Genomic DNA, 27556 nt, shown 5'->3' with positions numbered 1-27556 from the left:
GAAGCATGTCAAACTTACATAGCTATGGACTCTAGTCCCACTTTGGTTCCGGCCAGCCACTTGTGAACACAAACATCTAGGACGGTGGAATCAGATCGCGGCGCGAACGGGAAGCAAGGGTGGAGGAGGGCAACGAGTTGGACGCGGGTGCAGGGTTGTCGATTTGGTGGACTTGGTCAAATTTGGAGCATATTTGAAGTAGGTCCAACTCGTCGAATCCAATGTGGCGGACGCGTCCAAGCATCCACAAATCCGCCCCACATATGGGCTGAGTTTGAGGGTGCCGGACAACCTGGACGTTTGGGCTGGTTTTGGGGGGTCTAGTTGGGTGGCAATTTTGTGACCGGGCAGTGATTGAGCTGTCCGCTGGGCGTTTGTGGAGGGTTTGAGGGGTCCGGTTGTTGACGCTCTAAGGGCCTCTTAGATTCACATGTTTTTTTTTCCTAAAATGGAGGTACATGATTTAGATCGTCCATTCATTAAGAAGAAGAAAGTTGCCTAATTAATTTACGAAAAGCATACTCAAGATACAACACACACTCCTGCGAAGAAAACCCGTCAAGGTTTCATATTGACATCATCGTCATCACTTGTCCTGGAGCAAGTGACTTCGGCTTCATTGAAAATAGCCATGGATGAAACCAGCATCGGAAAGGCCATGAGAAGCAACACGAAGGCCCGTGACAAGGAATTAGCCACACGTGTTGGCAACAACGCAGATCCGATAGACGGCGAGCTACGAAGGAGAATTATACAAGCCCGACGTCGTGGAAGATCATCGGACATACCACTTGCCACTCAGATCACACCGTCACAATTTCGACTTCATATCAACAAACAACCCAAGACAATTCCGGTAACATGCTCAGAATAGCCGACTAATAGGCACAATGATATCCCGGTCTTTCAGTGAGAGGTCTCTATCAGTTTAAGTGGAGTAGACTTTGACCATTCAACTACAACGTGCAAAGACACCGTTCCTTACCAGTCACTAAACCAATTTCGAAAGGTTATTGACCATTGCCGAAGCACGATCAACTTGGTCATGAAGTCTAATTCCTGCAAGCAATCGAAAAACAAGTAACTATGATTTGCAATCTAGATGTTGCGAGCAATCTAGATGTTGCGAGTAAAGATGAAATATTGATGAAAGTTGGGGTTCCATACACGGTCTTGACATGGTTGTTGGACACAAATTAAGTATATGAACTAAAACCACGACAGTTATTATGCATCGGAGGGAGTAGCAGTCCAGTCCAAGACCTTTGCGACATCAGAATTTGACACATAAATCAGTCGGGACTTCTGCCATGTAGGTTGCCCTGTGCCCCTATATATGCAGCCCTCTTCTTGGGCGACTTACTCCTCAGCGGCCTTCCCTGCCCTGCTAGTTACACCCAGAATGCAATGTTACTTGAAGGAATTAAACACCCTTAAAATACTTGAAATAATTACGTCATATACATCAACAACGCATCTAATTAGCCGTGGGGGGCTTATTGAATTATTAATCATTATCAAAAAGCCAACTCACTCTCCAGACCATTATTTGAACGCCAAATTACTAGGAGACGACGGCATCGTCAACAACACATCAGTTTAGCTATTAAGGTTAAATAAATATTTTGAAACAACACATCAGTTTAATAGCTTAGCTATTAAGGTTATTATTAATACAAAAAAGTAACTCACTACAAGAAGAAAAAGCATGGCCAGCATCATTGCAAACGAATGCACTGGGAATAACAGAGAAAAGACTGGCGGCTCGGTAGACGACAATCCATTGCAATTCCAGCAAAATTGTACTCGGCCAGGTTCGTAAGGAGCCTCGGCAGCAAATATTACAGGATTGACCCAGACGATGCTCGGGAACGCGCACTAAGGCTCAGGTCAAGATCTACCTCCTTGCTAGTTTCTACCCTAGGAGTCCATCCAATATGCTCTTGCCGAACTGGGAACAGTTCCAGGCAGGCTTCAGAAGCCACATCATCATCCAATGGAACGAATCCGATGGGCTGGCAGCGCTCCTGCATAGGCGGAGACGCACTGTCAGGTGCCAGATGTACTTGTGCTCCAGTATTACTGCCTACTGCAGATCCGCCGGTCGCAATCTCTTCAGCCACCGAGAATAACAGCGCACCTTCGCTGACCATCTCCTGGATGAGCTTCTGCGCTCTGGGTGTCCGAGCCGTGAAAAACCCAAACAATTGGGTCACGGGAGGCGCTGCCCCACACTCGGCAGAATCGATTGAACTGGGAGTGGCTGCAGCAGGTCCCGCAGAGTCAGCTGATGGCTTGGTGAAGTTTTGCTCATCTTGGTGGTCCACTTCTTCAGGCACATCTGGTTTACTGTCAGCTCTTGGTTGTGTGAAACAGTTTGATCTAGCCTTTGGTGGGTTCGGCTCTGCGGATGACGAATTGTTGCCAGGTGAGTGAAGGCCCATCGTAGCACTCATGGTCGCCTCTTGCCCTCCACAGTTCTGCTCCACCAGCAATTGATTCTCAACATGCACGACATGCTTCACAGCGGAAGTTTCATGATCTGGTGACTCACATTGTACTTCATATTGCCGGTCCATAAAAATGTGTTCTTGTATCTCCCCTTCTTTGGCACATGCTGAACCATCTTGTTCTTCAACTGGATGATCTTTGTCGGACTCATCTTCCCTATGCTTGAACATCCCCCACAGGTAGCGTTTGCCCTGGCACACTGTACATAACACATTTTGATCAACGACTGGTAAAGCCATGGTCTATGTTGCAAAGCAAAGCTTATCCAATCATTATTTTGTTGGCTCAAGAATAGACCTCTAAGTAAGCAGATTGATAATAACCACATAACCGTGTTCAATCTCAATTTAAGCATGTTGACTATGTGGAATGGAATGCCATGTGTAGCATATGAAGACAATGCAGAAATAAGAAAATTAATCTCCAGTTTGACACGTACAATGATATTGCGCTGGCAACATTGTGGAGGGGAAGATTAGCAGCTCAGCGACACCAATAACAGCTTGTAAGACAGCACCACTATCAATGATTTCCTCCACTGGACCATCCGATTCTTCATTTGGGCTAGAGATGAGGACATGGGACCTTTAGTATCACAATGAGCTGAAGAAAAAGATGCCGAGAATCATAAAGGCAAACACATTACACACCTCGCACTGGGCGGGAAGAAATACAATGCAATGTCGCCGTCAGTAGGTCTTGAAGTCCTCCAACTCTGTGGCCAGGCTTCCAACTGAGGGAGCTTGATTACTTTAACTACTGGTTGCAACGACCTTGACAATTCCCGCACGAACACACAAGCTGTTGTCGACAGGTGTGCAGTCAACGAGATATATACTTCGTTGTTTATCTTAAGTATTCCACTGTTGACATGAAAACAGAAGAATGGGGAGACATCAGTATTTCACACAATAATAATATAACTATGATTGTTGAGGAAAAGCAGACCTCCAGATAGGTTCATCAGTGGGTTGTGAGTACATAGAACATTGCTGATTGGCAAACTCTGAATCAAATGCCATTCTGGACACGAGAACAGGATCCGTTGCAACTAAAGTTTCTGATGTCAACTTTGAAGCATCATCAAGAGCACATTTACGATTACTGGTACCTATTAAAACCTCTTCATCTTTGTTATCTTCATTCGCCTCTATATTTCTCCTCCGTTTCTTCACAGGCTGAGTAATCTCACAAGATTTTGGAATCAAAATATCTAGGTGTACAGCATTGAGATTTTGACCATTCAAATCACCAGTCTGTACAGCTTGTTCGGCACAATCTTCCATTCCTATTCTACGCTTGCTCAGTGATCCATCACACTCAAGCGACCGATGATTATAATCTTCTGACTGCACATCCTCAGCCTCTTCTTCATCATCGTCCAGTACAATGAGCTGTATTTGCTTCCCTTGATTGTCCTTAACACAATTCTCCACGGTATAAATATGTTCCGCTGATGTATCACTGTCCTCCAGAAGAACGATTTCTTTCAAATTGGTTCCTGGGAAGGAACCTGAATCCACCCTATCCAGTAGTGTTGATGGTACACTCTGATTTCCCCGTGCTACGACTGGTGTAACATGACCCATTGGATTTTCAATTTCAACATTCCCTGGCGACAGGCAGTCACTGTCCTTTGAGGGGTTCAATTGCCTTGCATCACCTAGAGGAGGTTCAAATTCATCCAATGGGTTTTGGAGATTGATTTGTTTTACCCTTGCTGGCAAACAATTTGCAACACAATCATTGTTTAATGTATGAACACAATGTCCATGGTCAATCTGCTGATTCTCCTCTTTGCCTACCTTGGATGTTTCAATGGTCATGACTTCACAGGAATGAAGTGCCTTCCCACTATCACAAGAAATATTGGGTACACGCTGATTTCCCCGTGCTACGACTGGTGTAACATGACCCTTTAGATTTTCAATTTCAACGTTCCCTGGCGACAGGCAGTCATTGTCCTTTGAGGGGTCCAATTGTCTTGCATCACCTAGAGGAGGTTCAAATTCATCCAATGGGTTTTGGAGATTGATTTGTTTTACCCTTGCTCGCAAGCAATTTGCAACACAGTCATTGTTTAATGTATGAACACAATGTCCATGGTCAATCTGCTGAGTCTCCGCTTTGCCGGCCTTGGATGTTTCAATGGTCATGACTTCACAGGAATGAAGTTCCTTCTCACTATCACAAGAAATATTGGGAGCATTGCAATCTCGTGTAATGGTCTTGTTACCCATTGGTTGCATATCTGACCCCTTTTGTTTGTGCTTCCTTAGCAAAGAATTCTTGCTTGACGAACATTTCTTTCTTCGAGATTTACATTTAGACTTCTCTGACTTACTATTATGGTTTCTACATGGCCCTGCTTCCCTGGTTGACCTCACACTTAAGGTACTTGCCCGGCGTACTACAGAACCAGAACGAGCATGTTTTGGCGCCTTCTGCAAAAATCCCTCATAAGTAACTTCACCACGCTTTGGCAGGCATTCATCACAGAACCAGCGTTCTACTAATGATCCATCAAAAAGAACCTTGGCCAAACAGTATCTACAAAATGATTACTCACAATAAGCAAAGAGCAAGTAGCACTTTTCCGGAAACCAACAAAAGATAAGAAGCGTAGTAACAGAACTTATTGGGTTTGTCCTGTAAACAATGTATGACATCTGATGTGATCAATAATAAGTTCCCATGAGAACATTAAAACTTATTGGGTTTGTCCTGTAACAAGCATAACGTCAAGAAATAAAATAGATTTGATTGAGTATTGATTTATACTTCCACCATGAGTGCAGCCAAAACTTTTACGGGACAAGTGGTGAACAGATGAGCAAGCTATGAATGCAGCCACCTATTTTGCAAATGTTTCAACAATCTAACTAATTTGTTGCAGCAGCTATTGAAAACATAGCACCATGATAATATATTGTCCAGAAATCAACAGAAGCAGACATGAGTTGCAACTTGCAAGGTCTAAGAAACATTCATATGTGAGGTAGAAGTTCCGCAATCATCCATGCATTATGCATCCAGGAAACGTACAAAAAGAACTTGGAAGTATCTGTCCACACAGTCACTATTCAGAGATTGCTACATAATTATATCATCATAGGTAAATTAATACTAAGAAGTGACAGCACATATTAACTATATGCTCCGGAAAATAGACAGTGCAACACATATTTTAGCCTTGTTAAAGGTAAAGGCATGTGATGTGCTATTAGTTCCCTTCATGGAAAAGTTTGGTTCCTACATTGATAAGTTTTAGCACTTTAGACTCCCAATGATTAGTGTTGCTTCAAATTGTACACCATTATTTGCCAACATGTTTGAGTGCAAAGCATTAGCACACTACATCACTTCCTGGATGTATACATTTTAGTATTCCTTTTCTGACAAAAAATATTATGCATGTACTCCCTCCGTTCACAAATATAAGATGTTTTAGATCTTTCAATATGGACTACATACGGACTGAAATGAGTGAACAAACACACTAAAATGTGTCTATATACATCCGATTCACAAATATTAAAACATCTTATATTTATGAATGGAGGATGTATTAAACATCTTACAGAAAAAGCATTTTAATACACAGGACAGGTCTGGAATTATCATCAGACTTTTCTTACATTGAGCTGACTACTTAGTCTTTATACAAACAGCTATCAACGAAGCATCTATGCTAAATTGCTGCATGCTGTATTTAGAGGAAAATAATTATAGTGGATAAAAAATCATACTGGTGCATGGCACACTTGCAGTGATCGCAAGATAGCAAAAGATGTCCATAACCAACATCTCCACAGATTTCACATACAGCAGCCTGCATGGTGATAAAAAAAATGTTAGGGAAGTTATACACAGTACTATCATAAAGAAACAAATAGAATGGTGAAAAGGTGAGGAGAACGGAGAAAACAAAAGGAATGAAGAAAATAGAAAAGGAAGAAAGGTCTATGCACAACAAACAGAATGGAAAAGGATAGAAAACATGAGGAAATGGGAAAGGAAGTAGGGAGGATTATGGAGGCGTAGACATGAATAGATTAAGCAATTTAGACAGCAAAAAGCCATCGATGGGTATAGTAGTTAAATACCTTGAGGCCCTGCTTCAAACTATTTTCTCAGATCTAATACACTTGTGAGTTTAGCCATAAATTTCTCAATATAGTCACTTCAATATGTTGCAAGGGAAAATATCTGTGCTTTAAATCACGTTCCTTCACAGGCAGACGTAGGGAATTGGTATGGTGGGTTGTAACGTGAACCTATGGATCTCAATGAACAGCTTCGATACCACAAAAGGATGGGCAAGAAAGACAGCAGGTGTTGAGCCAAAGCCCTAGTTCATACACAATCATAATGTTGGTCAACCATCCGAACCGGGATTCCTGTTATTCATACGAAGGAACAAGAAAAGAAGAAGTATGGGATAAATGGTTTTTGAGTTGGGCATGATGAAAGCGGGTACAATGGCATTACTTAGAAGCTATTATGTCCTGTCTTGGCTTTAGCAATAAGCTTGTGCGACTGATGACTCCCTCCATCCCTGGCATCGCCAAGACTAATGGATAAGGTTTTGTCGCATCTTAATCGAACCGCATGCGGAGCTCAGCTCCTAAGAAAATAATAAGAAATATCTAGTTTTGTTTCATAAGTGGCGAGCCAAGGAATAAGAATACCGCCCCCTGATCTGTATTTCAAAAGCGGATTCAGCGCTGCAAGAAATAGAATTATGCATAGATTGACTTGTAAAGAAAGACGAACCGAACAGTGCTAAGCAAAGAAAAACTCTCTTATTTCTATGCTCGATCAATCTCTACTCATCTGCTTTTTGTTCTACTTTCTGTATACGAAGTCCGAGCTTTTCGAGCTGCTCAGTTCTCGCTATGTCATTTCTTGGTTTTTAGTGCATTCACTCAATTCTCTGTGAAGTCCATGGACATGTTGTGGTTCATTGCAGAGAACAGCCATCACATGGATCAAGCTATAAGGAATCACCCGCAAGCGAGGGCAAGTCTCAATTACGGTAGGAATGGAATACACCAATCATAACTCTGGTCTGGTCCCTAGTTCCCTAAGTAGTTAGTGAAACTTCCAGCTGGACTGACTGGATTTAGAGCTTAATGCTCCTATCTTTGAACTAGAATCTTAGCGCTTATTTCATGAAGATAGCTACTTTAATTGATACAAGAATGCCTACTTTGGACCAATAGGATCTACTCTTACTTGAATGCCAATCCAATCTCTTTCCCAATAAGAATTCCTAATCCCTAAATCCAAGCAAGGCATGATTGTTAGTCAGGATAACCAGCTTACGTACCGCATTAAGAAGTACTATTTTGGCATTAGCAGGCTCGCTCGTAGGCTATCCTACACATAGTTGGTTGCCACATGATACATTTCAGTAGTTTCAAATATTAGGCGTGCGCACTAATATGTAATGACCTTATATTCAAACTTACGAGTATAGATTGCGTCCCAACACTTCTTTTTTTAATGCTATTGTGATCCAACACATGATAGACGTACATTGTCTAAGAAAAACTTAATGTACAATGTTTCCTTACTTGTAAATATCTGTAGAAACTAAATTAATTACCTTATCCTTTCAAAAATAGTTGTCACATTTGACTTAGGCAGAACTACGCGATCATCGGGGTTTCGTGCAAAATCACCAAAATCACCAAAATGCCTTCATAACTACTACCTCCTTTTCAGTTTAATAGGCCTGCGCGTATCCCTAGATTAACAATTTAACCAATATAATACCAGCAATATCTCCCAATTTTATACCACTTGAAATTTCTAATGATATATATTTTTGTGATATATAAATTGTATTATGTTGGTCAAATTGTTAATCTAGGAATACACGCAAGCCTAATAAACCAGAACGGAGGTAGTAAAACATATGCCATGGGCCCTACGTTGCACGGATACTTGGATACGTATCGGATACGCGATACGGGGATACGCCCGATACGTCAATTTTCTAAAAACATAGATACGGGGATACGTTTATGAATAGATGTTACATATATTAATTATTACAAATATGAAGAAAAAAATTAAGGAGCTTCTAGGTCAAAGCATGCCTCAATAAGATTACCTCTTTCTTTTCTTGCACTTAGTCCACTTCCATTAATTGGCAGTGAGATTTGACTAGGTTTGCTATTCCAATCAATGCATCGACCTTCTCTTCCTCACCTTTCAATTGAATAAAAAACATTGACAGACATGTTTTCACATGAACTCACGCCCATGTTAGGAATCTTCAAAGGTGCGCCTTCATTATTAAGGAGATTTCACGTCGAACGAGGGGTTTCAGGTATCCAAAACGTATCACAGAAGTATCCTAGGAGTATCAAACATTATTTTCTTTTCTTAAAATCAAAATGTCGAGGGATACTTACGGGATACGTATCGGGAAGTATCGGGGCAGTATCCGAGTATCGGGGCAGTATCCGGCTGGATACGCGCACTTTCTGAAGTATCCGTGCAAGGTAGCATGGGCCTACAAAATGTATTGTGGAGTGGGTGGGGGTGGATAAGTGTAACTTGTGAAATGTGACTTTGTGAAAGGTGAGGTGACATGTATTTGTGACCAAATCACATGGTCAAAAGTGTAAAGTAAACATGAAATGAGGGACTAACAGTCAAGAGTATCTTGAAGAGCTGGCTAGCCCTACCGGCTATCAGATCCATATGACAAGTGAATGTGAACGGATAGAGCAACAATTAAGAGTGTACAGAAAATGCAACCAATGTTTACAGGACAAATTTGATGCATGTAGCATAGAGTAGCTACTAGCTACTGAGGCTACAAAAGTAGTTGATTTGGATTTGAGCATGGATGGTGCTCAACTGCTGATTACAAATACATGAAGTTGATCAAAATCACTAGAATACAAGTATGTTGTCATATATCATACAAAACAGACATACCGTAAACCATATATAACAATAATCAACAGATCTGCAACCGTAAATCCCCGAGACTCTAAAACAAAGTTTTATACCAAATAAAATAGCTCCATATTTCCATGCCATTGCAAATGGGCGGCGGCGGAGGTGCTCCATTCCATGTTTATGGGATGGAGATGTCCTATTGGAGGAAGCAGGAGCGATTGCTACTCACATTTACTCCTTCTATAAGGAGCTCCTCATGGCAAAGCCACGATCCAGGGTTTCTTTGGCTGCTGACTGCTAGCCGGTGGAGGCCAGGACCTTAGCGAATGAGAATGCAGAACTTACTCTGCCAAACTCGCCAGAGGAGGTTGGTCGAACAATTGCTGAGATGAAGGCTAATTCGACCCCCGGGCCAGATGGCCTCCCGATCTCCTTCTTCAGGAAGTTCTGGGCGCAACTCCGGCTGATGATTATGATAATGTTCCACCAATTTTATATTGGGACATTGGACATGTCCCGCTTGAAATTTGGTGTCATTACCCTAATCCCCAAAATAGTTGGGGCGACAGATATCCGACACTTTGGGCCGATCAGGCGATCATGGTGATCAATGTTCTTCAACGAATCGTATGTAATGTGTGTGCGACGCAGTTTGCCCTCGTGGTGGAACGCCAGTTCGCTTTTCTGAAGGGGCGTCCTATACATGGCGGAATTTTGGCTCTTCATGAAATTGTTCATATGGAGTGCCAGAAAGGCGTATTCCTTAATCTCAACTTCCAAAAGGCATATGATCGCCTTGACTGGTCCTTCCTCCGCCTAGCCTCAGAGTGGAGGTGGTTCAATGACCATTGGTGTTGTTGGAACATGCAGTTGATCATGAGCGGTAGCACAACACTTAACATCAAAAGGGAGGTGGGCCTATCCCTCCCCCTTCCTCTTCAACCTTGTAGTTGATGCCCTTCCAGCCATCCTGGATAAGCCTAGGATGGCATGTCACATTCTTGGTGTGGTTGGGCACTTCTGGGTGTGGTTGGGCACATTATTCCTGAAGGTGGTGTGACCCACCTCCAATATGCAGATGACACCATTGTTAGACTTAATTATGTGTCCGTTCATGTGAACCGTCCCAGGCATATGAGGGATCGGTGGTAGGCTCTAGAATATGCAGTGGAGTTTTATGGAAGGTCTTTCCATCTCCTCAACCTGTAACGCTTGATGGATGACGATGATCTGGTGTCTCATTTGTTGGCTGGGCTTGACATGGAATATAATCCTCTGGTGGCCTCGGTGTTGGGGAGATCAGCAACAGATCCCGTCTCCCTCAATGATCTGTACGCCCAGCTACTCAGTTTTGACACCCGTATGGAGATCCTTCAAGGAGGCCGCAGCTCCGTACTACAAGCTAACTCTGCCGCTCGCTCTAGACGTGGCGGACCAAGCCAGCGTGGCCGAGGAGGACGTGGTGGTCGTGGTCCAAACCATGGAGGTCGTGGTGGCCCAATGTAGCGCCCCGAGACCGATGAGCCAGGTGTCTTCCAGTTATTCGCTGTTGTTGCCTTGTCATTGCTTGCATGTCATGCTTTTCATATCATGTCATCATGTGCATTTCATTTGCATACATGTTCGTCTCATGCATCCGAGCATTTTTCCCGTTGTCCGTTTTGCATTCCGGCGCTCCTATGTCACCCGGTGTCCCTTTCTACCTCTTTTCGTGTGCGGGCATTAAACGTTTTCGGATTGGACCGAGACTTGTCATGCGGCCTTGGTTTACTACCGGTAGACCGCCTATCAAGTTTCGTGCCATTTGGACTTCGTTTGATACTCCAACGGTTAACCGATGGACCGAAAAGGTCTCGTGTGTGTTGCAGCCCAACACCCCTCCAAAGTGGCCCAAAACCCACCTAAACCCCCTCTATCATCTTGGTTGTTCGATCACGATCGCGTGGCCGAAAACCGCACCTCATTTGGACTCTCCTAGCTCCCTCTACCTATATATAAGTGTCTCCCTCCGTTTTTCTCGCGCAGATCAAACCCTAGTCTACCACCTCCCCGCGCCGCCTCCCCCGTCCACTCCTGCGCCGCCACGTCACCGCCGCCATCTTCTCTCTCCCCAGCCCCGCCGTCGGCCCGCGCGGCCCGGATCGGGCCCGCGGGGCCCAAACGTCGCCGCCGCCACCCGAGGAGAGCGTCGTGCCGCGGCTCCTCTCCCGCCGGCCACCGCTGCTCGCCGGCGCACCCCGCCGCCTCCGACTATCGCCACCGTGCCTCGCCTCCTTCCCGCCGGCGCCGCCCTTCGCCGGCGTGGCCCCGCCGCCGCGGGCCTCCTCCACCGTGCCCCGGCGACCGCGCCTCCACTCCGGCCACCTCTCCGGCGCCAGATCCGGTGAGCCCCCGGCCACGCCAACCGTCTCCTCCCTGTTCCGGCAAAGCTTCGGCGAGATCCCGGTTGCCTCGGTTTCCGCGCCCGATCTGGATCCAGGTCCACCTCGGTTGACTTCTCCCCCCGAAACCCTAGTTTATTTGCATACTTTGACGCATCATAATTTCATCATCGTAACTCCGATTCGTGCGTGTAGCATATCAAAATGTTCGTCTCGACGAGTACATCATTTCATCTCATTGCATCATTTTCATTTGAGCTCATCTTGATGCCCGAGATGCTGTTGGAAGATGGCTATATGATGATTATTTCAGATCTGTTTCAGCAAATGAACTTTTGTCATTTTTGCCATGATTAATGTGTGCATGCTATGATCCTGAGCTCTACATGTGTTTTGTAGAATGCCATGCCATCTTTACAGGGGTGTATGCCATGCATTTTTGTGATCTTTGTGGTGACTAGCACAAGCATGCAAAGTAGTTTACTCAATGATGCTGATTTCAGGGACTTAGAATTTCACTAAGTCCTTATCCTGATATTGTTTTTATGCCCTATGTTCATGTTGTTTCCTAGTGATCCATGCCTCTTTTGAGGATGATCAGTAAGGATGTTTTGTTAATATTGTGGTGCTCTATCCATCCATGTCCTTGTTTGCATTTACGGAGCACCCTAGCTTGAGTCAATCGAGCTCTACTTTTGCTATAAAATGTTCCTGGCAGATTGTTAACATGTTTAGCGATTTTGCCGAGCTTGTTGTTGTTGATCCATGCATGCTATGTTGTTGTTCTTGCCATCTCTAGCTTCTATGCCATGTAAATCTGAGAATGGTTTCATACTTAAACCATACTTGAACCATACCCGTACATGTATCTCTCAAAACCATACTTGAACCATACCCGTTTAATGCTATTTTCAGCCCAACCAAAACTAAACCATTTATTTTTTCACCCAAACCAATTTAAACCCAATACATAACCGTGGGTTTAAACCTAATACATAACTATGGGTTTGCTTCAATGTATATATGATTGCACAAATCGACATGTTAAGAAGCAAAAAATGACATAGAAAATTCATAAGTGCATCTACAACAGTTTGGGAACAAAGTTATCGTTGAGATACGGTCAACACACAACAAGAGTCAAAAAGACAATGCCCACAACTGAAAAGCTCACTGACAAGTGTATTGAAACCAATTGCTTAGCTAAAGCACAAGCAAACACATTCGATTTGCATGTGGTGTTTCCTCATAATACAGAATTACATAGTGCATCGTAGCATGTACGCGGATCAAAGATACTCATTGTCGATGCGTCCTTGCTTATTGCACATAACCAATGCCCAGAAACCGGTTTGGACCCATAGTTTATAGCCGTTAATAACCAAACTGTTTAAGCCCATAACCAACTATACCCAAATTGGTTTCTTCACATACCCAAACCAAAACCAAACTAAAAAAGATTCAGCCCAATAAAACCATAACCAATCAAACCCAAAGTAAGAACCGAACCGTTTCACCCAGTTTTTTAATAACCATTCTCAGGTTTAATGCCATGTCTATTTGCTGGGTTTATGCTTAGTTTGTCATGCAATGCCTCGTAGTGAGTGCATCGGGCTCGTAAACATGCCTTCTCGTTATCTGTTTTGCATGCTCCAGTTTTTCACTAAGTCTGAATCTGTTTATGTTTTTGCTATGTTCACATGCTTGCAATTGTATTTTCTGATCCCTTTTGGCTCATGGTCACTAAGGGACTTTTGTTACATGCTTTGAGTAGCTTCATGCCATGCCTTGCTTTGCCATGATATGTTCATGTAGCATGTAGTTACCGTGCTCTAAACATTGCTTCCTGATGATAAATTCCTGACATGCTGTTAATTTCACCAAGTCTGAAACCTGTTATCTTTTGCACTTTTGCCATGCTTGTTTGAACCTGTTAATGAGTGAATTAGCCATAACTCAGTGCTCATCTTTTGTCAAGCATCATGAGTGGATCCCTGCCATGTATTTTGTTGCCATGTTTGAGTGTTGTAGCATATTTATCTTGATGCATTTAGATGGCTACTTGCTGTTTATCGCAGACCGGTGCCATATTTGTTTTGCTTGCCATTTCCAAACCGTGCATCCGATTCCGGTGATCTTTATATCGATTTCGACCGAAATCAACTCCTCTTTCCAGTGGCACTCTTGGATTTCCAAGTTGAGGCCAGGTTCAATCTTTTTTTCCAAATCATGCATATGCACCGCATACCGCATCCCGCATATCATACCATGTTCATGTGTTGGTTGTTTACTATGTTGTGTGCTTCTTTCCGGTGTTTCTTCTTCGGGTTGGTTCCGATAACGTCGCGTTTGTGAGGACCCGTTCAATTACATCCGTTTGTCTTCTTCATGGACTCGTTCTTCTTCCTTGCGGGATTTCAGGCAAGATGACCATACCCTCGAAATCACTTCTATCTTTGCTTGCTAGATGCTCGCTCTTTTGCTATGCCTATGCAACGATACCTACCACTTGCTTATCATGCCTCACATATTGCCATGTCAAACCTCTAACCCACCTTGTCCTAGCAAACCGTTGTTTGGCTATGTTATCGCTTTGCTCAGCCCCTCTTATAGCATTGTTAGTTGCAGGTGAAGATTGGAGTTTGTTCCTTGTTGAACATGGATATTTTGTTGGGATATCACAATATCTCTTATTTAATTAATGCATCTATATACTTGGTAAAGGGTGGAAGGCTCGGCCTTATGCCTGGTGTTTTGTTCCACTCTTGCCGCCCTAGTTTCCGTCATATCGATGTTATGTCCCGGATTTTGCGTTCCTTACACGGTTGGGTTATAATGGGAACCCCTTGACAGTTCGCCTTGAATAAAACTCCTCCAGCAAGGCCCAACATTGGTTTTACCATTCGCCACCTAGCCTTTTCTTTCCCTTGGGTTCTGCAGAGTCAAGGGTCATCTTTATTTAAACCCCTGGGCCAGTGCTCCTCTGAGTGTTGGTCCAACCTGTCAGCTGCCGGTGGCCACCAGGGGCAACTCTGGGCTGGCCTAGCGGAACCTTGGACAATCCAGTGTGCCCTGAGAACGAGATATGTGCAGCTCCTATCGGGATTTGTCGGCACATTCGGGTGGCTTTGCTGGACTTGTTTTACCATTGTCGAGGATGTCTTGTAACCGGGATGCCGAGTCTGATCGGAATGTCTTGGGAGAAGGAATATCCTTTGTTGACCGTGAGAGCTTGTGATGGGCTAAGTTGGGACTCCCCTGCAGGGTTTTGAACTTACGAAAGCCGTGCCCGCGGTTATGGGCAGATGGGAATTTGTTAATGTCCGGTTATAAAAAACCTGAAGTTGATCTTAATTAAAATATATCAACCGCGTGTGTAGCCGTGATGGTCTCTTTCCGGCGGAGTCCGGGAAGTGAACACGGTGTTGGAGTTATGCTTGACGTAGATTATTCTAGGATCACTTCTTGATCATGGTTTCTCGACCGTGCTTTTGCCTTCTCTTCTCGCTCTCATTTGCGTTGTTAGCCACCATATATGCTAGTCGCTTGCTGCAGCTCCACCTCATACCTTTTCCCTACCTATAAGCTTAATAGTCTTGATCACGAGGGTGTGAGATTGCTGAGTCCCCGTGACTCACAGATACTCCCAAAACCAGCTTGTAGGTGCCGTTGAAACCGTGCAGGTGACGCAACCAAGCTCAAGGAGGAGCTCGATGAAGACCTTGTTCGTCGTGTTGTTTCGTTCAGTTGATCAGTAGTGGAGCCCATTTGGGACAATCGGGGATCTGTGTAGCATTTGGGGTAGTCTTCTTTTATTTTGGGTTCCGTAGTCGGACCTTGTGTGTATCTGGTTGATGTAATGCTTTATTCATATAATTGTGTGAAGTGGCGATTGTAAGCCAACTATGTATCTCTTTCCCTTATGTATTGCATGGGTTGTGTGAAGATTACCTCACTTGCGACATTGCTTTCAATGCGGTTATGCCTCTAAGTCATGCTTCGACACGTGGGAGATATAGCCGCATCGAGGGCGTTACACCCAAGGCAAGGTCAAGGTGGAGGCCGTGGGAACCAAGGCGGACCATCTAAGCAGATGTGCCAAGTCTGTTTCAAATTCGGCAACCACACGACACTTGACTGTTGGCATCGTTTTGATCCAGACTACGTTCCTGATCATGGACGTCAAGCAAATTCCATGATGACCTCCTACGGCGTTGATACTAATTGGTACATTGACTATCAGAGACCACATCACCGGAGAACTCGACAAATTAACTATCAGAGACCGGTACCACTGCCATGACAAGGTTCACACCGCAAATGGTGCAGGTATGGAAATTAGTCACATCGGTAGCGCTACTATTCATACCCCAAATAACAAACTCCATCTCAAAAATGTTTTGCATATTCCAAAGGCAACAAAAAGTCTCGCCTCTGCTCAAAAACTTGGTATCGATAACAATGCTTTTGTTGAAATTCATCCAAATTTCTTTGTCATCAAGGATCAGGTCACAAGGAAGGCTCTTCTTCAAGGCAGATGTGAAGGTGGTCTTTATCCACTCAAGTCATCCTCTCCAATGTCAATAAAGCAAGCCTACGGTGCCATCAAACCATCATCGACGAGGTGGCACCATCGCCTAGGGCATCCGTCTTTGAAAATAGTTCATAAAATTATTAGCAATAATGAGCTTCCTTGCTCTCAAGAGTCGAGCATTGAGTCGGTTTGTGATGCTTGTCAACAAGCAAAAAGTCATCAATTGCCCTATCCCAAGTCTACTAGCATATCAAGTTCACCTCTGGAATTAGTGTTCTCCGATGTTTGGGGTCCTGCACCAAGCTCCGTTGGTCGAAACACTTATTATGTGAGCTTCATCGATGATTTCAGCAAGTATACATGGATTTATCTCTTAAATAAGAGGTCTGATGTGTTCTCCATTTTCTTAAATTTTCAAAGTCTTGTTGAACATAGACTTGGTAAAAAAATTCTCACCATGCAAACCAATTGGGGAGGCGAGTACAGAAGATTAAACGCCTTCTTTCAAAAAATTGGCATCACACACCATGTATCATGTCCGCATACCCATCAACAAAATGGGTCGGCCGAACGAAAACATAGACATATAGTCGAGATGGGACTAGCTCTTCTTGCGCAAGCATCCATGCCACTAAAATTTTGGGATGAGGCTTTTGTCACCGGCACATACCTCATTAACATTTTACCTAGCAAAGTCATCAACTATCAAACGCCCATAGAGCGTCTCTTTTCCATCAAACCAGATTATTCATCGCTTTGAATTTTTGGTTGTGCATGTTGGCCACACCTGCGCCCATATAACTCTCGCAAACTCGAATTTCGTTCAAAGCAATGTGTTTTTCTTGGCTTCAGTCCTCAACATAAAGGTTACAAGTGTCTTGATATTTCTACTGGCCGAGTGTATATTTCTCGCGACGTTGTCTTTGATGAGTCCATTTTTCCCTTCACAGATCTTCACTCGAACGCCGATGCACGACTCCGCCAAGAAATTCTACTTTTGCCTCCATCTCTTGTTAATTTTGGGGGTGGATTAGTAGGCGCTGACCAGACATACTGATCCCTCCACCAGGAGTCTCACGTCTAATGTGCAGGTCACGCAGAATAGCAGTACTGAAAATCACGGAGAAAACACTGCAGCAAATTCAGAAACGGGGGATGAACACATGCCACACGGAGTGACGGAGATGCAGAAGATCAGGGCCATGATCCCGGAACAGATTCGCTTGGATCCGCTGTCAGCGCGCGATACGAGGGCGATTTTCCCGCCCACCACGCCCGATCCGAGGCGACTAACCGATAGTTGATACCATCAACTTCAAGTTCCTTCTCCTCTGCTTTCAGGTCATGTGTGGCCTTAGAGATGGGTGTGGCGGATCATGGGGGTTGGGGGGAGGGGGCTTGTGGTTGCAGCTTAATAAAACGAAGTATCTATAGTGCGGCCCTCTTCTTACGTGTGAACATAGGAAAGGGTCTCAATTCTGGAAGTATATTCAGTCGATCAAGCATGAGATTCAACTGGCTTTTCGTTTCTATAGGAAATGGAGATGACACCCTCTTCTGCGTGGACCCGATGATGTTGGTTTCCTCAGACACTAAAAATGGGAACTGGAATGTCTCGTTACGCCGAACATTTGGCCCTGAGGAAACTGTTGCTTGGCCTGCCTTTCGGCGGCCCTCCCACCGATGCTTACAGACCATCCAGACGCCATATGTTGGCGTTTGACCCCTTTGGGGTTCTTCTCTGTTGGCTCAACATATAGCGCCCTATGTCATGTGCTGACTCTTGCGTGGACCACATCTTTGTGGAAAGCGCCCCTCGGTGTAGATCAAGATCTTCATGTGGCAGCTTCTGCGTGATTGCCTTCCATCGGGGACAGAGGTTCTCAAGCGGCATGGCCGACATCAAGCAGGTCTTTCATTTTTCATTTCGTTGGTTGTTTCTTGTTCCTTGTGCTTGTAAGCTTTTTGGTAGCGCTTTGTATTTGTCGTTTTCTTTTCCTTGTAAGATGATGGTCGTCATAATTCCTGGCCGGTTGAGAGCTTTGTTAATTCAAAGTCGAGCTCGTCTTGAGCCTTCGTTCTATAGCATTCACCTGGGACCAAAGGTGCTCAGTATGGCCACCACCTAGTGCATTGGTGAGCATAGAACCACCGTGTAGTGCATTGGTGAGCGTAGAAGTATCTCGGCAAAACAAGTATCTCGCAAAAAAATTTATAACCTTCTCCAGTTGTAACAGATATATTGTTTGCCTATATTCTAGGTTTGGATTGAGAAAATGCCAAGCATAACAGGAAAAGGAACAAACTATGTGTATTCTTCGTAACCATATTGGGATAAACTCAATTTATCAAATTCCAATGAGACCTCTTGAAAAACATCCATAAAACTATCTATTCGAATGTGAAAACACATACTAGTTACCATACGATATCCGATCTGAGTGTGACTGGTCAGTTGGTCGGATATCATGCTACATACTGGCAATCAGAAAAATAAGGGGAAAAATCATCAACATCCTGATACTTGTTGGTATCTACATGGCCTTGAAGAGGTGGAGAGGCCCAACCCACAAAGAGACAGCAACAAATGAATGCCTTGTTTCAGTATTTCGAAATCCTATAGGAATTCATAGTAAGGTCCTGTACAGTGCAGGTGCCTGGACAGCTGCCCCAATAAAAATATCCAGTTTTTTTTTGTGCACATCAAGATAAGCCGGTGCTTGGAGAATGAAACGAGTGCTTGAGTTTGCTTCGGTCCTGTCCTGGTGCTTGCCAAAGTAACCATCCCTTTTCCCATACAGTTCTAACATGTCTACTTAACGTAAGCACCTATGTGCATTGCAAGTCAAATTTTTATTTGAGACGCAAGGATTGTCTCTCCTAAGGCCCTGTACAGTGCAGGATGCTTAGGGAAGGTGCTTAGAGAAATAAATCAGGCTTTACTTAAGCGTCTACCCTGTACAAATAGGCACTGGTGCTTCAAAAAAGCCGGTTTATTCTTCTAAGCACCTCCTTAAGCACCTACCATTGTACAAGGCCTAATAAGCCTTGTACAATGCAAGGCGCTTAGGGGAGGTGCTTAGAGAAATAAACATTAGTTTCTTTAAGCACCGTGCTTATTTATAGAGGGTAGACGCTTAATTAGGTATCTCTCGTGTAGAAATAGGTACCGGTGTTTAAGAGAAACCCTGTTTGTTTTCTAAGCACCTAGCATTGTACAAGTCCTAAGTACTGGTGCATAAGCACCCAACATTGTTTAAGGGCCTCCCTAAACACCTAGCATTGTACAAGACATCAAATTTTGTGCTTTTCTCATTCTTAAGTTTTCAATTTCCTGCAATCCAAAAAGGCCCTTAAACAGATTGGCCTTTCACTGGGCCGAATAGGATTTGCGTCCACCACAACAATACCCAAGTCGACAATAAGCCAACATCTCTATGCACAATCGATCAGAAAAAAACATCTCTGTTTTAGATTACCAACGAATCGGCTCTGGCTCTGGTGTGAAACAAAAGAAGAAGAAAAAACTACTACTCCCTACACATTTTTAAATATTTGTCTTTCTAGATTTCAACAAGTGACTACATACTGAGGGCTGCCACCAGCAACATGATGCTTGAGGACTCAGGAATCAGTCGACGGCGGTGAAACCGCTCGCTTGAAGCGCTCCGTCGACCCCCGCCGTGCGCTACTCCGGCGCCGGCGTCCACCGCGCTTCCGCGCTCCCGCCTCGCGCCACTCCGGCCGTTGCGGCCACCACCACCTCCTCCCCCTCGCAGCGTGCGGCAGTGGCCATGGGTTCTAGTCCCAGATCTGTTTCTTCGTCGGTCAGGCTGGAGGACGAGCGCCCCGTCGTTTCTGGTCTCGGGTTGTCGGAGGGGTCGGGAGATTCGGAGGCCCGCGACCTCCAAGCGGTGGACTCGGAGCTGCGTCCGGCTGCGGCGGCGGGGGCGGGATGGGTGCGGCCGCCACCGACCAAGAAGGAGATGTGGCGGATGCGGCACGGTCTGGATGCCCAGGCTGGTGCTTCTGGAGCTCGCGATGGCAGGGCCTCGCCGCCGCATCAGGATGTGCTTCGTGGTGGCCGGACCTCGCCGCCGCGCCAGGAGGTAATCCCGGAGATGAAAGACAAGTGCTTCCGGTGCCTCGAGAAGGGCCACTTCAGGCGCGACTGCACCAACCTGGAGGTGTGCATCAGATGCGGGCTGCAGGGCCATGGCTCCCGGGACTGCAAGAGGCCTAGGAGTCCTTCTTCGGCTGACGAGCTCCGGTGGGAGGCCATCGCCAAGGTGGCCCGCAGGTCCTCCCCGCGTGTTAGCCCCGACCTCCCGCCCCCGCGGGCGCCGATCCTGCCGCCGCCACCGCCCCCACCACTAACTCTGCGGCAGGCGGACGCCGGCCGGGCGTGGCCACAGCTCGCCCCTCCTCGGCTCCAGGTCACCTTTGACACGGAGGACGGGGCGGCCGGCCTTTGCGTGGTCCGGCGCTCGCAGTCCATGGAGGATCTGGAGCGTCGGCTACGATTTGCCATGGTGGCCTATGTGGGCGGTGCTCGGCGCCGGTTGTCGCCGCAGCGGGTGCATGAAATCTTGGAAGGAAAGCTGGATATCTCGGCGGACCAAGCCTCAGTTCATCCATATCGGCCGGAAGATTTCTTAGTGGTGTTTGCTTCTGCAGAGATAAGGAACAGAGTGGCGGCATGCCCGTCGGTAGAGTTTCAAGGGGACCGGCTGTTATTCAGGCCATGGAATCGGCAATCGCAAGCGGTCCACTCGGTGATGGGTTTCAAAGTTTGGTTAGTGCTCGAAGGCATCCCGCCCCATGCCTGGGATCGGGCAACAGCAGAGGAGCTGCTGGGATCCTCGTGTAAGGTGGATGTTGTGGCGCCGGAGTCTACCTCGCGGGCGGATTTGTCTTCCTTCAAGCTTTCTGCGTGGACGGCCGACCCGGATGAGATCCCTACGATGCGTTGGCTAGCAGTTCCGGAGCCTGGTACTGAGGCTCCGCCGCCATTGTTGCAGTACAAGGTTCTAATCCATGTCGATGCGGTGGCGGACTTCAGGGACGCAGGAGAGCCGCTTTTCCTCGGTGGTTCGTCGGACAGTGGTCAGAGCGGTATTCCAGACTCAGATGAGGACTTCGGCGGTGAATCAAGGCCGCGCAAGCTTGTGTGGACGTTTGGGGTCCGGGATTCGCGGGGAGGTGGCCAGGGCAGCGGCGCCGCCGGCGTTGGGCATGGAGGATCGGTGCGGAGCCGTGTGGCGTCGGATTGGCGTCTTCCGCCGATGGACCCGGTTTCGGTCGTCAGCAGGAGTGGGCCAGGCAGGCAGGTGTGCGAGAGGCTAACCACTAGGCAATCGGCTTTTGACCGGCTCAACGGCCAGCACGACCACTGTGCAGCTGATAAAGGTTTGGTTCAAACCAATTTGAATGGCCAAGGCGCGGCTCAGTCGGGTCAGGTGACAGTTGTGAAGCGGGCCCTCATGGCCTCCACGATCGTGGCAAGTGCGTCGCAGCAAGCTGCGGGCCCAGAGAGGGTTCGAGAAGTGCGGCCTGGCATGACTGGATCACCAATCGCATCTCGTGCTGACACGACAGTGGTACCCGCGCGGGATGGATTGGCCAATAATGTATCAAGTGCGTTGGTCCCATCGTCTGTGCTAGCTGGACCTCAGGTGGTGGGATCGGCTGCGCAGCGGATAGCACCAGATCCCGAGGCAGGAGGAGTGGTTGGAGTGGAGAAGAGCGCTTCTGCCGGCACTGGTGGGTCTAATGGTGAACAGGAGATGGAACCCCAGGCGGCGACAGGCCCGGAGCCCGAGGAGGGTGCATTGGATGCGTGCACCCTGCTGATTGTGGGTGGACCACCTGATGGGAATCATGCGGTGGAGCCCTGCATGGAGGCAGCTGAGATTTCGATGGTGGCACCTGCACCGGAGGAAGAGACAGGCTATTTGCCTCCAACGCTGGGGGCGACCGCGTACTCGTGCATGCAGATGAACCCCACTCATGCTCGTGCGACACAAGTGCTAGGATCATTGGAGACCCCGGACGTGGGAGGCGACAGGCAAATTGTGCAAGGATCATTGGAGGTTCCGGACGTGGGAGGCGACATGCAAACAATGCAAGGATCTTTGGGGGCACCGGACGTGGAAGGCGACATGCAAACAGTGCAAGGATCATTGGAGACCCCCGACGTGGTGGGAGGCGGCATGCAAACTGTGCAAGGGCTAGATGTGGTGGGAATGAGGCCACAGGAGGTGGTTGCTTTTGACAAGCTAAAATGGTTTTGCTCTAGCCTGGTCAAGAAGCTAGCACCACCACTTCTCAAGGAAGTGCAAGCGTCGGGCCTTCGGCCAGAGGCGGAGCCATTTACACCGCGACGCACCACGCGCGCAACGAAGCGAGCGCCACAGAGCAAGCAAGGAAAGGCTACTCCAGCTGAGAACGCCCTTATGCATGCGCTCGGGCTGATGCCCCAAGATCTGGAGGTAGACGAGGCAATAGTGGATGAGTTGCAGCAGCTCTTTGACTCCCCTCTGCGTACTCAGCATGTCAGGGTGATCGCCGCGTTATTTGGGAAGGAGTTGCCGACTGGGAGTGAGCTGCACAGCGAGGCGGGACTGTCGGTCGTCGCGCACTAAACGTGCAGCTGGTGCTGGATGTTTGATCCTGTTATGGATTTGAACCCGCATATTTTATGCTGGAATGTGAGGGGCCTTAATTGCCCTGCCAAAAAGAAGGCAGTCCGGGAGTTTGTGACTTCGGTGCAAGTTAACCTAGTGTGTTTGCAAGAAACGAAACTAGATGTAATTGATCCCTTCATAACTATGCAATGTATTGGACCGTCCCTTGACGGCTTTGCTTATCTCCCAGCGCATGAAACTCGTGGTGGTATCCTATTGGCGTGGGATAAAACGGTCATGGACGTTGATAACATAACACTTGACGGCAACTCGCTCACGGGCCTGGTGCACAATAAAGATGGGGCGGTTTGGTGGATCACGGTGGTGTATGGCCCCCAAGGGAATGAGCTAAAAATAAATTTCCTGGAGGAGCTTAGGAGCAGGAGAGCTACTTGCCAGGGACCGTGGATGGTTCTTGGTGACTTCAACATGATCCTACGTGCTTCGGATAAGAATAACACTAACCTCAATAGGACGATGATGAGGAAGTTCCGGGATTTTGTGGACGAGCATGAACTGAAAGAGCTTTACCTGCATTTCTCTGATAGCTTGCTACAAGCTCTATCAACAAATGTGTCAGATCATGCGCCTTTGCACTTGTCCACAAGTGCACAATTCTGTCCTAAAAGGAGATTCCGGTTTGAGATTTTTTGGACTAAGCTTGAGGGATTCCTGGAGGCGGTCCAGGAGGCTTGGGTATGCGATGACTCAATCACGGATCCTTTCAAACGACTGGATGCACTTCTCAGGAACACGGCCGTGTTTTTGCAAGCCTGGGGACAGCGAAAAGTTGGTAACATCAAATTGCAAATCGCAGTGGCCAACTATGTGATACTTCGTCTAGACAGAGTCCAAGAGTTCAGAGCTCTATCTCCCGAGGAACTGTGGCTTAGACGTATGCTTAAGTTGGCAGTCCTGGGATTGGCGTCTCTGGAAAGAACGATCGTGCGTTAGAGATCAAGGATTAGATGGTTGAAAGAGGGAGATGCCAATACAAAACTTTTTCAGATTGTGGCCAATGGGCGACGTGCAAAAAAATTTATCCTCAAGGTTAAGCAAGGAGAGGAGATTGCCACAGAGCAGGAGCGCAAGGGGCAGATCTTTACGGAAGCTTATGAGGATCTGCTGGGAGCGTATAGCGCTAGAGACGATAGCATAGACCTAGACTTCCTGAATATTGAGGGATGCGATCTGCAAGAACTAGAAGACATTTTCACGGAAGAGGAGGTGTGGAATACCATCAGAGAATTGCCATCGGATCGAGCACCGGGACCGGACGGTTTTATTGGCGCTTTCTATCAGCGGGCCTGGCACATCATCAAGCGGGATGTTATGGCAGTTTTGATGAAGCTGTATGTTGGTGACGGCCGTGGATTTGGTAAGTTGAACAGGGCACACATCGTACTCATTCCGAAGAAACCGGACGCGGAGGAAGTTGGGGACTTCCGCCCCATTAGCCTGACGCATAGTGCGGCGAAGTTGTTTGCTAAGATGCTCGCTCTACGGGCTAGAAAGAGGATGAAGGAGGTGGTGGCAGCAAACCAGTCGGCCTTCATACAAGGGCGGAACTTGCACGACAATTTTTTGCTAGTGAGGCAAGTGGCGAGAAAGATCCAGGAAAGAAAAGAACCAGGGGTGTTCCTCAAGCTCGACATCTCGAGAGCGTTCGACTCCTTATCTTGGCCTTTCCTCTTTGAGGTCCTGAGACAAAAAGGGTTCGGCGCCAAGTGGATTGGGTGGATCTCGATCCTCCTTAGAACGGCATCTACGAAGGTGGTGGTCAATGGTGTACCTGGTAAAAGTGTGATTCATGCTTGCGGCCTCAGGCAGGGAGACCCGGTCTCACCCCTGCTGTTTGTGATTGCCATGGACGTTCTTACACATATCTTCAGGAAGGGTGCAGAAGAGGGAGTTCTAAGCTCATTTAGGGGAATAACACCAATGCAAAGAGTCTCCATATATGCGGATGATGTTGCTCTCTTCATTAGACCAACCGAAGGGGACCTGAACTTTGTCAGGAGTGCACTTCAGGCGTTTGGAAGAGCCTCGGGACTGTCCGTGAATTACAGCAAGTCGTCGGCCATCCTTATCCGTGGCTCTGAGCAGGACCAGTCCCGTGTTGAGGCGTTGCTGCAATGCAACATTGCTGAATTCCCATGTAAGTACCTCGGGCTACAGCTTGCTATCCGGCAATTAACACGTGGGGAATGGCAGCCGATCTTGGACAAGGCCAAGAAGCTTGTTCCGGCTTGGCAGAGGGGGCTAATTCAAAGGCCGGGCCGGCTCGTACTGGTGAAATCGGTCATGGCTGCTAGGCCGGTGCATCATCTCATGGTCATGGATGCTCCGAAGTGGGTTTTTGAAGAGCTGGATAAATGGATGCGAGCATTCTTTTGGACAGCAGAGGAGAAGGTTAATGGAGGAAACTGCCTTGTCGCTTGGGATACAATCTGCACACCTGTGTGCTTTGGAGGGCTCGGCGTCAAGAACCTGGAGTTGCAAGCATTGGCACTCCGAGTTAGGTGGGAATGGCTACGGAGAACAGACCCTGACAGGCCGTGGCAGAAGCTACATATGGTTGTTGATAGAGAAGCACGACAAGTATTTGACAGTCTGGTTAGCATAACGGTGGGAAACGGAGCCAAAACTCTATTTTGGAGAGATAGATGGCTGCATGGCTTGGCCATCGTAGATATTGCACCACAGATCCATGATATGGTGGACACTCGGACACGAAACCGGCGCACGGTTCAGCAAGCCTTGGAGGATAACAGTTGGGTCCAGGATGTGGCGGGAGAACTCAGCTTCACAGGACATATCCAATTCCTAAACCTATGCCACGCCATCGCTACGACACATCGAGATGATAGCTCCCTTGATACATTTGCGTGGCCGGCGGATGCTTCGGGACAATACTCGGCCCGATCAGTTTACAACATGCTCTGCCAAGGGAGGGAGAGAGTTCCTTACGCCTCGTGCATCTGGAGGAGCTGGGCGCCGTTGAAATGTAAAATCCATGTCTGGCTCACTATCCAGCATCGGATCTGGACCTCCGATCGGCGAGCGCGACATGGACTACAAGACCACCCCTCGGCCTGTTTCACGTGCCTGCAAGAGGAGGACAATGCAGAACACATACACTTACAATGCTCTTACGGTAGACAGGTGTGGCACAAGTGCATCGTCAGGTTGAACTTGGAGGTGGCTCACCCGCTTGGGCAGGATAGCCTGATGGATTGGTGGCTACAAGCTAGAAGAAACTTCACGCGGGCTGCAAGAAGAGGATTCGACACGTTCGTAATCGCAGTAACTTGGTCTCTATGGAAGCAGAGAAACGCGAGAGTCTTCAACCGGATAAATCAACAAAAAACCGTGGATGAGCTACACAACCACATCATGATTGAGATCAAAGAATGGAAGGAAGCCGGACTAGGTGTAGGTGTGTTAGACCGATTTGTGAGAGAGTAGGCTTTGGGTTATGTGTGGGTGTAGGTGTCTTGGTTCACTTGTGTTGATGTTCGCATCACTCGCAAGCTCTTGTAATTACAACTTCTGCCTTCTATAAAAATATGGTACGCCTTTGGCGTACTCTCGAAAAGAAAACTACATAAGGAGCAAAATGAGTGGATCCACACTCTAAAGTATGTCTATATACATCCGTATGTAGTAGTTTATTTGAAATCATGAGAATAAGAGATGAGATAAGAGCGCGTACCATGTCGCACCACCTTCCGCCGCTCCAAATAATCTCCCCGGGACACAAGCACAGCGGCTTGGGCGTCCTGAGCTCGGACGAAATCAAACCTCCCAAATCTCCAAGAAACTGGATTCAACAGAGACCTCGGGAATCCATCCAGCACATTCCCCGCGCAAAACCCATCCTCTCCACGAAACCTTCAAAGATGGAAACGGGGTCACATTGACCTCAAGAACTTCTTTTAATGGCCGAGAGATTTTGGAGGCGAAACCCCGCTTCTCTCCGGTTGTGCTTGTGCTGGTGAACCCAAGGTTGCAGGCTGGGAGCGGGGGAGGGAGAGGCCGCGTGCGTGACACAAGAGAGGGCAGCAGCAGGTGAACGGAGCAATAATGGCTTCCTTCTTGGGACGGAGCAGTAGGATTAGGATGATTAACGGAAGCTGCGTGACAATGCCTTCGTATTTATAGGGGCTTAACGCCTTAGCGTAGGTTAAGGAAGGCCCGGAAGGAAACCGTCCACGTAAACCGCGGCGATAGACGAGATCCGGCGCGTAAAATGTGGTTGGATCCCGATTTTGATGGTGATTGTGTTGGGCTTATCTCTATTTTTAATGGATCAGTTGGTAGTCTCGTATGGTTTATTTTCGTCTCATCACTTTCAACCGTTTTATTTCGCTGGGTTTTTTCGTCCCTTTTTCCACCCCATCGGTTTAATTTCACGTCATTTTCACGTACAACGAAAAAAATCTGAACGGATCAGAACTTTTCATTCTAATCTAAATTAATCGATCTTACCTTAAATTGCTCAATCATATTAATCTCTGCTC

General features: G+C 46.9%; 2 protein-coding genes and 1 pseudogene across 2 annotated transcripts; 2 read left to right on the top strand and 1 right to left on the bottom strand.

Annotated features, from left to right (window-relative positions):
• Positions 1–1639: 1639 nt before the first annotated feature.
• On the bottom strand, positions 1640–27168 carry LOC123102973 (uncharacterized). Its single transcript, XM_044524449.1, has 6 exons — positions 26749–27168; positions 6261–6343; positions 3460–5061; positions 3162–3374; positions 2951–3075; positions 1640–2710 (listed from the first exon to the last, which is right to left on the bottom strand). Exons 1-6 carry the CDS (start codon positions 26749–26751, stop codon positions 1842–1844), a joined length of 2895 nt encoding a protein of 964 aa, XP_044380384.1. The 5' UTR covers positions 26752–27168; the 3' UTR covers positions 1640–1841.
• Positions 10645–10789, top strand: LOC123109252 (uncharacterized; annotated as a pseudogene).
• LOC123102974 (uncharacterized) lies at positions 19843–23215 on the top strand. The gene has a single exon (XM_044524450.1). It carries the CDS (start codon positions 20142–20144, stop codon positions 22989–22991), a length of 2850 nt encoding a protein of 949 aa, XP_044380385.1. The 5' UTR covers positions 19843–20141; the 3' UTR covers positions 22992–23215.
• Positions 27169–27556: the final 388 nt, after the last annotated feature.

The sequence above is a fragment of the Triticum aestivum genome, chromosome 5A (assembly GCF_018294505.1).
Source record: "Triticum aestivum cultivar Chinese Spring chromosome 5A, IWGSC CS RefSeq v2.1, whole genome shotgun sequence".
NCBI lineage: Eukaryota > Viridiplantae > Streptophyta > Magnoliopsida > Poales > Poaceae > Triticum > Triticum aestivum.
The sequence above is the reverse complement of the archived record's forward strand: the minus strand, read 5'-3'. Positions and strand labels throughout refer to the sequence as shown.